This window comes from Protopterus annectens, chromosome 4.part0 (assembly GCF_019279795.1).
Source record: "Protopterus annectens isolate FY-2018-M chromosome 4.part0, PAN1.0, whole genome shotgun sequence".
In the NCBI taxonomy this organism is placed as follows: domain Eukaryota; kingdom Metazoa; phylum Chordata; order Ceratodontiformes; family Protopteridae; genus Protopterus; species Protopterus annectens.
In genome coordinates, this window is record NC_056733.1 from 606,103,062 (window position 1) to 606,117,139 (window position 14,078).

The 14,078-nt window shown below is 40.6% G+C and overlaps 1 protein-coding gene across 1 annotated transcript in view; it reads right to left on the reverse strand.

The window, feature by feature from the left end:
- Positions 1-14,078, reverse strand: part of DNAH10 (dynein axonemal heavy chain 10) — a 5,879,077-nt gene that overhangs the window by 2,382,032 nt on the left and 3,482,967 nt on the right. Inside the window, exon 42 of the mRNA XM_044069759.1 lies at positions 7,988-8,110. Coding sequence (XP_043925694.1) covers positions 7,988-8,110 — 123 coding nt within the window. The remainder of the gene's footprint in view (positions 1-7,987; positions 8,111-14,078) is intronic.

Genomic DNA, 14,078 nt, shown 5'->3' on the forward strand with positions numbered 1-14,078 from the left:
TTTATGGTTATCCCCAGATGAGAACAAGTCCAGATTGTCTCAACCATTCCTCTTATTAGTAGATGCTTGGTCAGAATGGTAATTCGCCAGACATCTAAGTATGGAAACACTAAGAATCCCTGCAGTCTCAAGTGAGCTGCTACTACTGCTATGCATTTTGTGAACACCCTGGGGGCTGTACTCTGTACTGGTACTCACTGGCTCCCAGCCAGAACCGTAAATACCTTCTGGATTGTCTGTTCTCTGATGTTATTCAGTGAGTTGGGCATGAGGTTTGCACATTAGTGTATGGTGATAAGGAAGATGTAATAAAAGCCCCACTTTCTTAAAAAAAAGAAAGAAAAACAAACATAATATCTGACTTGCCTGTGGACATCCAGAGTATGAAGAATCCTTTCTCCCTCATTTTTAGAGTCTAGAAAGAAGATATGGAGATGTTTAACTTGTCTCAAAGTAAACTTAGTTATAAAATGGGTTAGTTCTCAAGGAAACACTATATATGTGGAAAATGAGCTAAGGTTGACCTACCACAGGACAGTCTTTCAGTAACTTCAAATGTCTATGCAGATACAGATAGAATAACTGGCAACACCCTATACCACAAGTAATGCATGCATAGGACTGGGGTCTTCTTCATGTTTTGGGGAAAAAAATAAAATGCTTCATTTTATTATTGTTTTCATCTGTGGACAACAGCAAGCATGTGGGTGTTGTATACAGACAGTAATGCACATGCCTACTTGGTTGCTGGTGGATCAACTAGATAGGTTATCGAAAAGGTACCGCAAAATGTTTTTTTTTCTTTTTGCTTAATGACAATGTGCACCATTTTTACATACAGTAAACATGCGCAATCAAAGAACCTATCGATCATGGTTGTCCATGCTTATCTGATTGAATGAGTGAGGAACACATATGTATTTGAAGGGGTGTTCAAAGGTATTATGGACATGATAGGGACACTGCAGCTGTTAGGCATAACATTACAGGAATTGGATGGAGGAATGCAGGAACACAGCTATAGGCACAAATGAATTAAGAACCTCAAATCAGCCTGATAACCTGTTTCAAATCGGACAAGAGATACATTTTCTGAAACAAAGTTAAGATCAAAGCAGGAGCAACTGTTTTTATGAGGCTTGATATGTAACACCCTTTTCAAAAACATTTTAACATGGGAATGGATTGAAAGAGGAGAATGCATGGATAGACATGCTGGAATGGTCAACAAAAGAACCTTGACACAGGAGTGAGAAAGGCCAGGGAATAATAAATCGCACATATATTATAGAAACTGAGAAATGCTAATCTTAAAAGGGTCCTAGTTCTCATCTTGGAAAATCATATATTAGATATAATTGCCTAGTAGCAGGATTTCTTGCCTCCTTTGATAGCTGCTGCACATCCCAGAAAACAGGTGCCTAAAAGGTATTACAATTTTCATCCAGGCAGTTAGCTGAATTTGTTTCAAGCTGGGTTGTATCAAGCGGCCCTTGTCTTGTGTGAGTATGTTCGGTCTGAGAGGAAGCTTGTGGTAATTGCTCTTGGCTATTTCCAAAAAAAAGAGACAGCCACTGTTGCCTGACTGAGGAGGGAGTCACCACAATGATCTTTGTAGGGTCCTTCTGAATCTTTAGAGCAACCTTGAATATCAGTGGAAAGGGTAGAAAAGCATACAGTAACATTCTGGTCCAAGGAAAAGAATATGCATCTGTTTCCCTGGCCTATTTGGAAGTAATCCAGGTGCAGAATTTTGCCAGTTTGTTGTGAATGAAGGCAAAAAGAATTAACTGAGGTGTTTCTCACAGCTAGATTAAATCATAGAAGACCCCCCCCCCAATTCAATATCCATTCTTGAAGGTTGGTCCTGGTCCTGCTTAGCTGGTCTGCCACAATATTTTGTTCTGACAGAATGTAAGATGTCTGTAGAATGAAACTTTGTTGATTGCTATATCCCAGGCTATTATGGCAAGTCTGGCCAGAGGGTACTATCTGGATCCACCTTGTCTGTAAGTCACTTGTAACAGCCCAGGAGACCATATATGATTTGGAGTGTTGAGGAGATATATGACTGCCAACATGTGTTTTATGTTTATATGTTTTGGTCTGTCCTTTTTGTTCCAAAGATCCTGCAATTTTACTCTAATATTCAATGCCGCCAAGTAAAGTCGGAGATGTCCATAATTACAGACTGTGTTGGAGCTGGAAAGGAAAATGGGAGACTTGGATTCCGATGTAAGTGGTCTCAACAAGCAGTTCAGTTCCTGTTTAACAAATTCCAAAACTGGAATCTGGAATGTCAATGGATGTTGATGTTGGGACTGTACAGATTTTACACACTACTACTAGGGGTGTAGTAGGTCACAACATTAGATAGGGAGGGGCAGGCTAAGGGTTTGTTGAGTATGAAGTGTGTTAGGTGGTGTTTTAGTTGCTGGGGGAATTGTAGCCACTGCAGGTTCTTTAGTGCAAAGCAGTGGTGAGAGGTATGGGGTTGGTTCACAGTAAATCTTGCAATTTTGTTGTATACCTGTTCAATTTTGGTGATTACGATAGACTGAAGGTTGTTGAGGATTGGTGATACATAGAGGAGGCTTGGAAGTAGATAAGCTTGAGTCAAAGAGAGTCTAAAGTTTAAAGTAAGGAATTTTTTGCTCCTGCAAAGGAGAATCAACTTTTGGTTAGTTTTTTTTTTTTTTTTGAGGGATTATAGGATGTGGCGGTCGAATTTGAATTGGTTATCTATTATAATACCAAACAGCTTCATATGGGATTCTACATTAATCATGGTTTTATTTAGTGATGAGATGATAAAGGTAGATTTGAGATGATAGAGTAATTTTGGAAGAAAAAGTAGAAGTTTGGTCTTTTTAGGATTTAAAATGAGATGATTTTCAGTGAGCCATCTTTCTACAGAAAGGAAAGAAATTTGGACGACTGTGTGAAGTTGAGAGATATTTTCGGAGGAGGAGATGAGTGTGGATTCATCTGCATACTGAATAAGAGAGAAGTGGCTGCAGGATGTGTGAAGGTTATTAGTGAAGATGCTAAATAGAAGGGGTCCAAGGATGGGGGACAGCAGTATGGATGGGTAGGAGGAGGGAGCAGGAGGCATACCATCTGACAGATTGCAGTCTGTTTGAGAGATAGCTGGGGAACCATTCAAGGGTTGAAGTAGAGAGGTTGAGATCAGCTAATTTTGTTAAGAGTTTTGAATGGGATACTGTGTCAAAGGCTTTTGAGAGGTTTAAGAATAGACAAGAGACAAGTTTGTTGTTATCATGGGCTTCTGCAACTGTATGTGTGAAAGATAAGAGGGCAGTAGCAATACTATGGCTTGGATGTAAACCATGTTGGGAAGGTGTCAGAAGGCTTTCTTGGATGAGAAATTTGAGCAGCTGAGAGTGTATACATTTTTCAAGGATTATTGATAGAAGGGAGAGAATAGCTATGGGTTGTCGAAGCATAGACTCACTTCCTAAATCTGTCCAGTGCTCTAGATTTGCTGTTGGGGGGTGGACAGTGGAACTTTACTGCACTACTTCCATCTTCATGACTGCCGCTATGACCATGGCATTAACTGGTACTCCCTTGCTCCAATATTTTCTATCCTTCAGTGGTGCCAGGTTCCTATCTGGTCTCTTAGGGATAAGCTCTATGCTATCAGGCTCCTTCCACATCCATTAAGAGACCAAATGAATGAGCTCATTGGTGGGCAGAGTAACCCCAGAGGTAGACTGGCCACTTCCAAAATTTCCAGGAATACCGACTCCTCTTGAGAAGGGTTATCAGGGGACCAACCACCCTTTGTTTTAGGAGTTCTAGGATGTCTCCAAACGAGACATCATCAGATAGTGATCTTGATAGTGATCGTGGGAATCCTTCCCCCTCATCAAAGTTGGCATCTTCTGTAACAGATTTTTGTGGAAAATCCAAGTTCCTCCTTTTACAATTTCTCTTTATGGGAGCTTCTTCAGTGGAATGCTCCAGAGAAGTATCAGAAGAGATCAGTATACCCTGCTGGATGTTCTGGAGACTAGTTTGGGCTTGCTGTCCCAGTGGCACAGTTGGTTGAGGCTCTAAATGCAGAATCAAATGGAGTTTGGTACATTGAGCTGAAGTGGGACGAGAAGTCCGAACTCTTGAAACAGAGAAAGCTCTCTCCATAACTTGAATGCAGAATGCCTCAGAGAGAGAAGGAAACAGACAGTTCCAACAACACATCCTTAAAGACCATAGGGCCCCTCCGCCCTGGAGGTAGACTACTCGAGGAGGGAGTCGGAGCCAAGCTATTTAGTATCAAGGCTCGGAGGAGCAGAGATGGCTCTGACAGCTTCGAAGTCAACTCCAATACCCTGGATCTGATGCCAATGCTATGGCTCTGAGTGTCATCCGGCTCCAAAGTGCTCGGCAATGGACTACTCAGTGATGCCATTGGAGAGGAAGATACCACTATCTTCAAATATGATGCAGACAACTCTGAAATCTTCTAATCTTCTAATGGTCAGATCAGAGAAGGAGCCAATAACAGGGGATTACTACTAATAATGGTCTCTGGACCCGATGGGGTTGGAGTCAGAAGAACCCCAATTTAAATCTGCATTGAAAGGAATTTCCTCATCATCTTGTTCTCATCCACTTCAGTCAGACTCTTGGAAGATTGTATAGATGATGCTATAGAAGATGGTCTGGAGTGGTGTCTCAGTGCCTGTTCCAAGAAAGGGGAGGGGAGCCAAGAAGAGACAAGATCCATAACCAGCTGCAGTGATTGGATCCAAGGTGATTTCTCTGACTGAAATTTCAAATCCAAAAAGGAAGGATCCAAAACGTTAGCCATTTTACTGGGAGGTTTGGATAATGGAGCTGATAAAGTAGTCGGATCTAGTGAATGATTTCTAGATTCTTTATGAAGGGATTTTTTCTTCTCATCATTTTTTTTTGGGGGGGGGGGGTTGAGTCCCAGTAGATGTCGAAGCAGATTTAGAGGGGAGCAAACCTCTTAAAATTAGCTTGTTTTTCCTATCAGTCAAGGCTCTAAGACTGAAGGCTTTATAAATATGGCAAGGTGAGTTTATAGGAAGGGAGGAAGCACTTCATAATATAAAGCTATGAAGCTATACAGATATAAAGGTATAAGTTATAAATCACAGAAAAAGTTGCTAAGCTCAGGAGCACACAGTGAACATGTCCATAGACTAATGGCAGCAAACGAGATCTGAAGTATGTTAGGTGAGTAAGGCATTATGGGTAAGAGAGGAGCTCAAGAGTTTCAGTGTCCTACAACCTGAAAGAATCGGCCAAGTCAGATCTGAGGATGGGATCTGAACCCAACAGTTGAGGAACGAATGAAAATGAACAAAGGTGGAATGTTCTGGTGAGAACATAATTTATTTTTTTCCCTTAAGGATCTGCATCCAAAATCCCATTCCTGCCTTATTTCCTAATGTAGATGGAAAATGTTGGAGGTGTAATGGAGAAGAAAGAAGTACCTGGGAGCATATCCTCTCAGAGTGTAATCAGCTGATAGACAAATCCCTTCAGTGTACTCTGCTTGGAATACTGGGCGAGCAAATGAGTGTAACTAAGGAAAAAATGTTTGAGCTGCTATGCAGGATCTGAATTACTTAGACATACTAAGGCCTTGTTAAATTTAAGTCTGGTGGCTACCAAAAATGCAATTACTAGATAAAATGGAAAATAAAATCTGAACCAACTATATACGAAGTAGTGAATAATGAGGCAGAGACAAAAGAACAAGAAGTGGGATCCTTAGAAAAGGGATGGAGTAAATTACATAGAAAAAATGATGGAAATCATTAGTACAATACATGCAAAAAATGTTCTGGAGAAGGAACAAGGTTTAAGAAAAGGAAGGAATCGAACAATTTACGTAATGTTGCTTTGCTTATATGATATATAGCAATATATGCGATGTATAATGTTTATAAATGTGAGCTTGTTAATAGGGTTTGATTACTTTTATATAAATACAAGTTTGTCTTTGTCAGAAGTGACAATTCAATAAAGATGCTGTTAAAAAAGAAACCAAAATGATTTGATTTACTGTTACAGTGACATTTTTCCAAAGAAGACCATAGGTTTCTCAGAAAAGAAAAATAACTGCAGAAAGAGAAGCACAAGGTGTTCTTACATGAAAGTCAAACTCCAAAGGCATCAGCTCCTTTTAAGGCACAAGACCTACACTGGTCCTTATTAGCAGACACAACTGACATTCTGACTGGGTCACTGGAGAACAGACAGCTGGCAATTATACATTTTGTTAGTTACTATTATAGTGACTACGGCCATGCAGGTGGTTGGTGTGACAGAGCAAGATGCAGAGGACAGGAAGAAATGGAAATAGATGATCCGCTGTGGCAACCCCTAATGGGAAGAGCTGAAAGAAAAAGAAGAAGATAGTGACTACCCTGAAGAAGATAAAGATTAATTTTTTTAACAGCAGACACTTACAGATATCCCCACAATTCAATGTTAAAAGTATAGGTATGCCTGACAGTTTCAGGGTCTATATCATTTATTCGAAATTTCAAAATATCAAACACCACAAGTTCAAACTTGGAATTTCGAATTATGATAACATCGAACACTCAGAATAGCCATTTTTTCCCAGGGAAAAGATTCGCTGTTCCGAGAAACATACACATAACACAAGCACACCAAAATAAATAAACTACACACATACAGTTAACAAAACCTAACCCTACACTACACCATACATACATTACTAACTATTGACTTACCTTAACCCACACCCTAACCCTAAGGTCCGTAACTATTGCACACATACCCTATGAAACTATACACAAACTGATTAATACACACACATATATGCTGTGGTGACCCCTAACCGGGAAAAGCCAAAAAGACAAACAACAACATACAGTTAACAAAACCCAACCCTACACTACACCATACATATATTACTAACGATCCACTTACCTTAAACAGGACCCTAACCCTAAGGTCCGTAACTATCGCACCACAGTGGAGGAAATAGCGAAACCACAGAACGGCCCACCAAACTCTTGCCCTAGGTAAGATTTCGATGTTCCGGGGCTTCGCTATTTTTATCCTTCGATGTAGTGGGTTCGCTATTATAACATTCAAAGCTATAATATGGACCCTTATTTTCACACTTGATGTGCTGAGCCTCTTTAAAGTACAGAATGCTATACACAGCCCTAACTCTACAGCAGCTGTACTGTGACATATTGGACAGTTGAGTTACCCAAATACAGGAGTCAACACATTGGACTACCATAAATCAGTAAAAATGAATTTTTCAGTACTTTAATCATAATGAGACAGACTCATAAAAATATCATGTTTCCACATTAGGACTAAAACATCAAACAGCACCAAAGTTAGCAGCACATATATAACTGTAAGAGCTTGACAATGTAGCAGGCAATTTACAGCACTGATAATCCAACAATTAATTACAAACATTTCTTCAAAGCACCTCATGAATACAGCACGCTTAATTACAGATGTCATCCAGCTGAAAGTTATCCAGTTAAAATGTTTCTAACTGCCAGAAAACATATATATACTGAGCAAAAAGCCATTAGATACTGATGAATGCTCATTGTAACATATAGCCTACTAATGGTTAGCATTAATTTATTTTAACAAAGATCGTTATTGGATTAGTGGTTAAATCAGTTACCACACATCTGCTACTTCAAGAATGCTAATGCAAGTTCGTATTTGGAAATTCATTATTATTATTTTATACTGCAGTAGCCACACAAAAAAGCTGCATTACAGCCATAATGACAAATAAAGCCAAAATCTACAGAAGCCTTAAATGACTGCAGCATTCTACAATATCCTTATGTTAAAAAATCTGAATAGTTAATTTTAGATTTAAACACTACTCTTCTTTTGGTGAATAATACAATGAAAATTTGCATAATAGAACTGTGAAAGCTATTTCCACTTGCAGTAAAAATATTTACCCTACCTTATTTGATCTTGTTCTAACCCATTTCTGCCAGAATGGTTTAAATCGTAGGTTTTTGGGATCCACAAATACCATACCACATCGAGATACAGTAGCAGGAGAAGCATACTGCAAGTCACCAACCTAACAGCAAAAAATGTAAATGTTTAATATATCATGGCTTATAAAAATAAAATAGTCCCTTAACAGTAAATCAGCAAATGTATTACACAAATGACTAACTAACTTTTAGCTAAAGAGTTTAATTCATAAGCACATACTTTGCTATAACTGTCCTGAAGGAACCTGTAAAAAAAAATGAATAAATCATCAATTGTTTATAAATTCTGGAAATAACAAATTCACCACCATAACAGGATCAGGCAAGCAAAAACTGAGGGTAATGCTACTCAATGCTAGAAGTCTAAATCTCAAAATGCACTCACTCGAGGCACTCCTTAAAATGGAGAACATTGATATCTGTGCAGCGACTGAGACCTGGTTTAAGGCTCCAGAGAGCACCCCTGCACTACCAGGCTATAACTCATACCACACTTTTCGGCCATGTAACTGGACCGAAACACCAAAGGCGGAGGTGTGTCCATAGTCATTAAGGATATCCACACCTCCAGGCTAGTTGCTCAGCATAATGCATCCGAGGTTATCCAAGTGCAACTAACTCTGGGCAAAACTGCAATCCAAATTGTAGCTTGCTACAGATACCCCATTATGCCCCAGGATTCCCACTCCTCTTTTCTTGATGTACTGGAAAATATTAGGGTTCAACCAAACACCCTAATAATGGGCAACTTCAACTACCCCACCATTAACTAGGAAAACTACTCATGTACCAACTCCTTAGCTCAATGCTTTCTGGAATTCATAAACTCCAATGCCCTAGATCAACTTATCCACACCCCCACTAGGGGCAACAATATCCTAGACCTAGTCATTACCAACATGAGTGACCGGTGTTCCACACCTGAAGTCAACTCCTCGTTGGTCCGATCCGACCATAAGCTAATCACCCTTGATATCCACATCCCGCCCCCACCCCCCATTAAGGAAACCACAGTAAAAAATTTCTCCAAAGCCAACTTCATGCTTCTTAAGACAGAAGTGGTGAACTTCATGACACCCATACAGATGGACAATACAGTTATAACTGCTGAATCCTACACAAATGCCAAATCCACTCTATAAGCACTTACACGAGTGCATGGATCGTGCTATCCCACACAGAACCAAGACGTTATTCTCCAAAAAAAGGAAACCAATCTGATGGTCCCCTGCAATAAACAAACTGTACAACAGAAGGGAGAAACTGTTGCAAAAGAGAGTAAAATCCCATGAGTCGAGGAGCTCCCTGGTCAGCCTCAGTAAGAAGCTGAGATCCCTTATAAGATCCTCCAAAGCTAGCTATGAAAACTAAATCGCCACTAATTCCAAGGACAACAACAAAGCATCCAATAGCTATGTTAAGAATCTTGATGGCAACACCCAGATCTGCTCTGAGTTACAGCACAAAGGCACGAAAATTACAGAACCAACTGATATTGCCAAGATCCTGGCAGATAGGTTCAGTGCTAACTTTACCCCCCTCTCACTCCCTAAAGGGCCCATATCTATACAGGAAGAATGCAGAGTCCCTGTAATCACAACTACGCAGGTAAAAGCTGCACTCTCTAAAGCCAAAAACACAGCACTCATGGGACCGGACAACATCCCAGGCTGCGTTTTACAAGAACTTCAGAATGAACTGGCTCCCCACTTAAGTACCATGTTCAATAATAGCCTTGCATCAGGCTTTGCGCCCACTGAATGGCGCACAGCAACAGTTATCCCACTCCACAAAGGGGAAGCCACCACTGATCCCAGGAACTATCGACCTATTAGCCTGATAAGCCTGGTCTGCAAGGCCATGGAACGTATCATCATGGAACTCATAAACAAAGATATTGATAACCTCCAAACTCTGGATCCCACCCAGTTCGGGTTTGTGAAAGGCAGATCATGCCTCCTGAACCTGATCGACTTCTTTGAGGCAGTCACCAAAGCCATAGATGAGGGTAAGGTGGTTCACACAGCCTATCTTGACCTCACCAAGGCTTTCGACACCATCCCCCATTCTGGAATTATAGCTAAACTCACTAAACTAGGTATAAATCCCTACGTCACAAGATGGGTTGCCAAATGGCTCACTGACAGAACCCACAGTGTAAAAGTTGCAGACTCCAAATTTGACCTCAAAGCAGTGACAAGTGGAGTACCACAGGGTTCCGTCCTGGGACCTCTCCTGTTTAGTATCTACTTCTCTGAAGTACAGGCTAACACAGAAGGCCTCTGGCTAATGAAGTTTGCAGATGACTGCAAACTAGGAGCCATAGTCAAGTCCCCAAATAATGTGGACATCCTACAGAAGGGCCTCGCTGAGACAGATGCCTGGTGTCAAAGCCATGGCCTCAAGCTCAATGGCAAAAAGTGCAGTGTCATCCCCTTTAGTAAAAACTCTGTACCCATGAACTACCACATAGGCAGCAATCTACTTAACACCGAATGCGTGATAAGAGACCTTGAGACCCAGGTGGACAGTAGTCTCTCCTTTGATAGTTACATCGCAACAGTAGTCAGGAAGTCCTTCTATGTGGCACATCTCATCATAAAAGTGTTCTTATCCAGGAAAAAAGAGGTAATTGCTTCCCTCTACTCGACACTCATTAGACCCATTATAGAGTACAACACCCCTTTTGGAATTTACCTCACAAGACATCTGCAGCAGCTGGAAAGGCCACAGAAGTACCTCACAGAGAGGATTACTGACCTCAAACAAATGCCCCACACTGACCGCCTCAAAAAACTCCAGCTTTACTCTGTAGCATATTGCCTACTCTGAGGTGATCTCTGCCTAACATATAAAGCTATGTCAAACCCAGAGCTGTTGGACATGCTACAACTAAAGAAATCCCAATCCCTCCGAGCTACACGATCTAGGGACCTAAACCTTGTCACCACAATAAACAGGACATGCTGGAGGAATAGATTCCTGTCCCAGAGACTTCCCATACTCTGGAACAGGCTACCCATCTATGTCAAGCAAAGTTCTTCATTAGCACTCTTCAAGAAAAATCTTGATGAGTGGATGGGAAATAGGAAATACACCCCGGGGATCACTTCTGTGTCTCTGCTCGACAGTGGCACAGGAAAATTACTTTCTTGGGTGGCATAAGCCAGGGAACCTTGTTGGCTAGGCTTATGTAGGCCCTTGGGCCGATAGCCTAGTACCTACCTATGAACCTATAAAGGCAGGCAGGAATAACTTCCATTACAAGGATACGGGGCATGTTGACATAAATGTACAAGCATATTTTAAAACAATGCCACAAGTGTGAAATGCTTCTCAACTGACATAAATAGGTTTTATGTAACATATCTAAAAATATTTCTGAAGCAGGTAAAATCTAAAACAGCACCAGCACATTTCTTTATATGTTGCCATTCTTATATCAGAAGTATGTGAAACAATGAAGACACCATCCAGACTGGGGATTTGTCTGCAGCCACATCATTGCAGTGGTCTCAGGAATAGAAGCTTTCACTTGTCACACACACACACACACACACACACACACACACACACACACACACACACACACACACACACACACACACACAAAAAAGCTGACCACAAGTGATAAATTTAGTCTGTGAAACAAAATTGCACTTATTACCCTAATACCAGAAGCACACACATCATCTTCATGGGTCACGTTCACACTACCTGTTTATAAAAATGCAATTAAATTGCATTTGCTTGATGACAGAAGACAAAAAGTACATTATTTTTAAGTGGTTTAAAATTCTACCTCCCTTCAGTACCCACCTCCTTCCCCTTTTCCACATTTACACGCCCTTGTAAATGCCCCAATAGTGGATTCCTTCTGCTTTAAGACAAATGAAAAAATAAGCCTACTCAGTGATCTTCACATGGTTTAACCTTCTACCTCCCCTCTTACTATTGTCCCATGCCTTCTTGAATGCTTCAGTAGATTCTGTGGGTCACACCCTTCTCTGTGAAAATGTACTTTCAAAGATCCAAGGAATAGCTAGTCCCACCAATATACAGCTTGTGCTCCCGTGTTCACTGTCTGTTCTTCCTGTTCAGAATGATCTGTTTACATCTGCATGAAGTGATCTTGAGACCAATACCATATCATCCCCTCATCCTTTCACTTCAGTTTACAAGAGCTATAGCTTTTGGTCTTGTCACGAAAGGAGATACTACCAGCCCAGCTAGCTGGAATTTTGTAAATAAAAACTTGTGAATATTAATTTGATTCATATGCTTCTGTTACAACTGTATTAGAACTGTACGTTATGTGTATATCAAACTACTGGTACAGAAGAGATATTTTGTAAAGTACTTAGCTAAAATGCAACCACAGTATGCCTTATTGGAATAGAACAGGAATGTACCTGCACTATTGTGACTGTTTATATGCATATATTTTAACAATTGAAACTGAAACACAAGAAGTTAACTTCAGAAGAATATCTGAAATTTAAATTACTTCATGATCACATAGTAAAGGGATGTCTTTCAGTTTCAGTGCAGTGGCAGACACAATGGCTAGAGCTAGAAGTTTTTTGTATTGCCGTGGAAGTGTTTACTGTTTTATGACTTCCACGATCTGTCTTAGATCTAGGAGGGGTCCTTGTTTGTGTATTTTCATAGGTAGATGTTGAATGCTACTAGCTACATCAGTGGAAGTTTTCACCTCAGATATAGTCAGATGACATGAAGTGATATCATGCTGCAAGCTATCACAGTAGTAATATTTGAATTATTAATTTAAGAACTCTTTGAATGAGAGACTGGACATTTTGTATTTTGCCTTTGACCTGACGGCATCAGCTGGAAGACCCATTCACCACATCTACCTTGTTGCTCTGGAGGTAAGTTAACTAGGGTACAGAAATTTCTCTTAGATGCAGTCAGGAATATAGTGAAATATAGCTTAGATGTTTTCTTTATTTATTTCAGACTGCCCTGCAATGTTGTTTTAAATATTTCCTGTGATTTTGTACTCTGATGTAACTGGGATTATTTACTGAGTATTTTCTTGTTCTTTTCTTGTTTATTATTAAATATATTTAAACCTCTCATTGTAGCTGATATTTGTGAGACATATTTAAGTTCTGAGAGTACTTATTTTATTTATTTATTTATCATTTGTTGACCGGGAAAGTCCGACTAGGTTCCACAGAGCCTGTTTTCAGCGGAGGCTGATATTTATTTGGTGACACCATGGGCCACTCCTAATAGCCTTGCTCTTGGTCAAACTATCATTTGGATTAATAGTAACATTACACAGTAAGATTGGACATCCTTTGTTAAGAGCCTTAAAGTAGCTGATTAGGACATGGCTGGTGGCAGTGATCAACTACCTTGTAGCCTGGGCAGAAGGGGGCATAGCTAGTAAACCTGTAGCACCCTTTCCCAGGTGTGTGTGTGTGTGTGTGTGTGTGTGTGAGTGTGTGTGTAAATCAAACCTCATAGTGTGTTTGTCAGCTACTTGGGCAGGGACACAAAGCACTGACTGGACAGAGAGGGAGCTGGAGGTCTTGGCTTGATCACCCAGCTGGGATCTCAACTCTATAGCTGTGCCAGTGAGGAGTCTTATTGGGGATCTGGAGAAAGAGGGAGAAACCAACCACAGACTGACTGTGGTCTCTGTGTGCTATTAAGAGAAATTGCACTTGATGCAGACAGCTGCATCTGGAAACACTGTATGTGTACTTGTCATCCTCCCAATGTACGTCCCCCACTGGTGCTAGTGGTGAGGATTGAAGATCCTTGATTACTGTTGCCAGTGGTGGGGTATCACAGGTCTTATTTCTTCCCACCATCCCATGTATCTTTTTGGTCCCCTTCCAATGAGTTCCTTACAGCAGCCTGAATTTTTTTCCTTATATGGCCTCCAGAAGTGCATGTAGTACTCAAGTAGTGGCCTGAACAAAGCCCTTCAGAGCAGAAGGATTATATATTTGCTTCTGGAATGTATTCCCCTGTGGAACAATCTAGCATTATATTTGGTGCTGCCAGTGCTCTCTC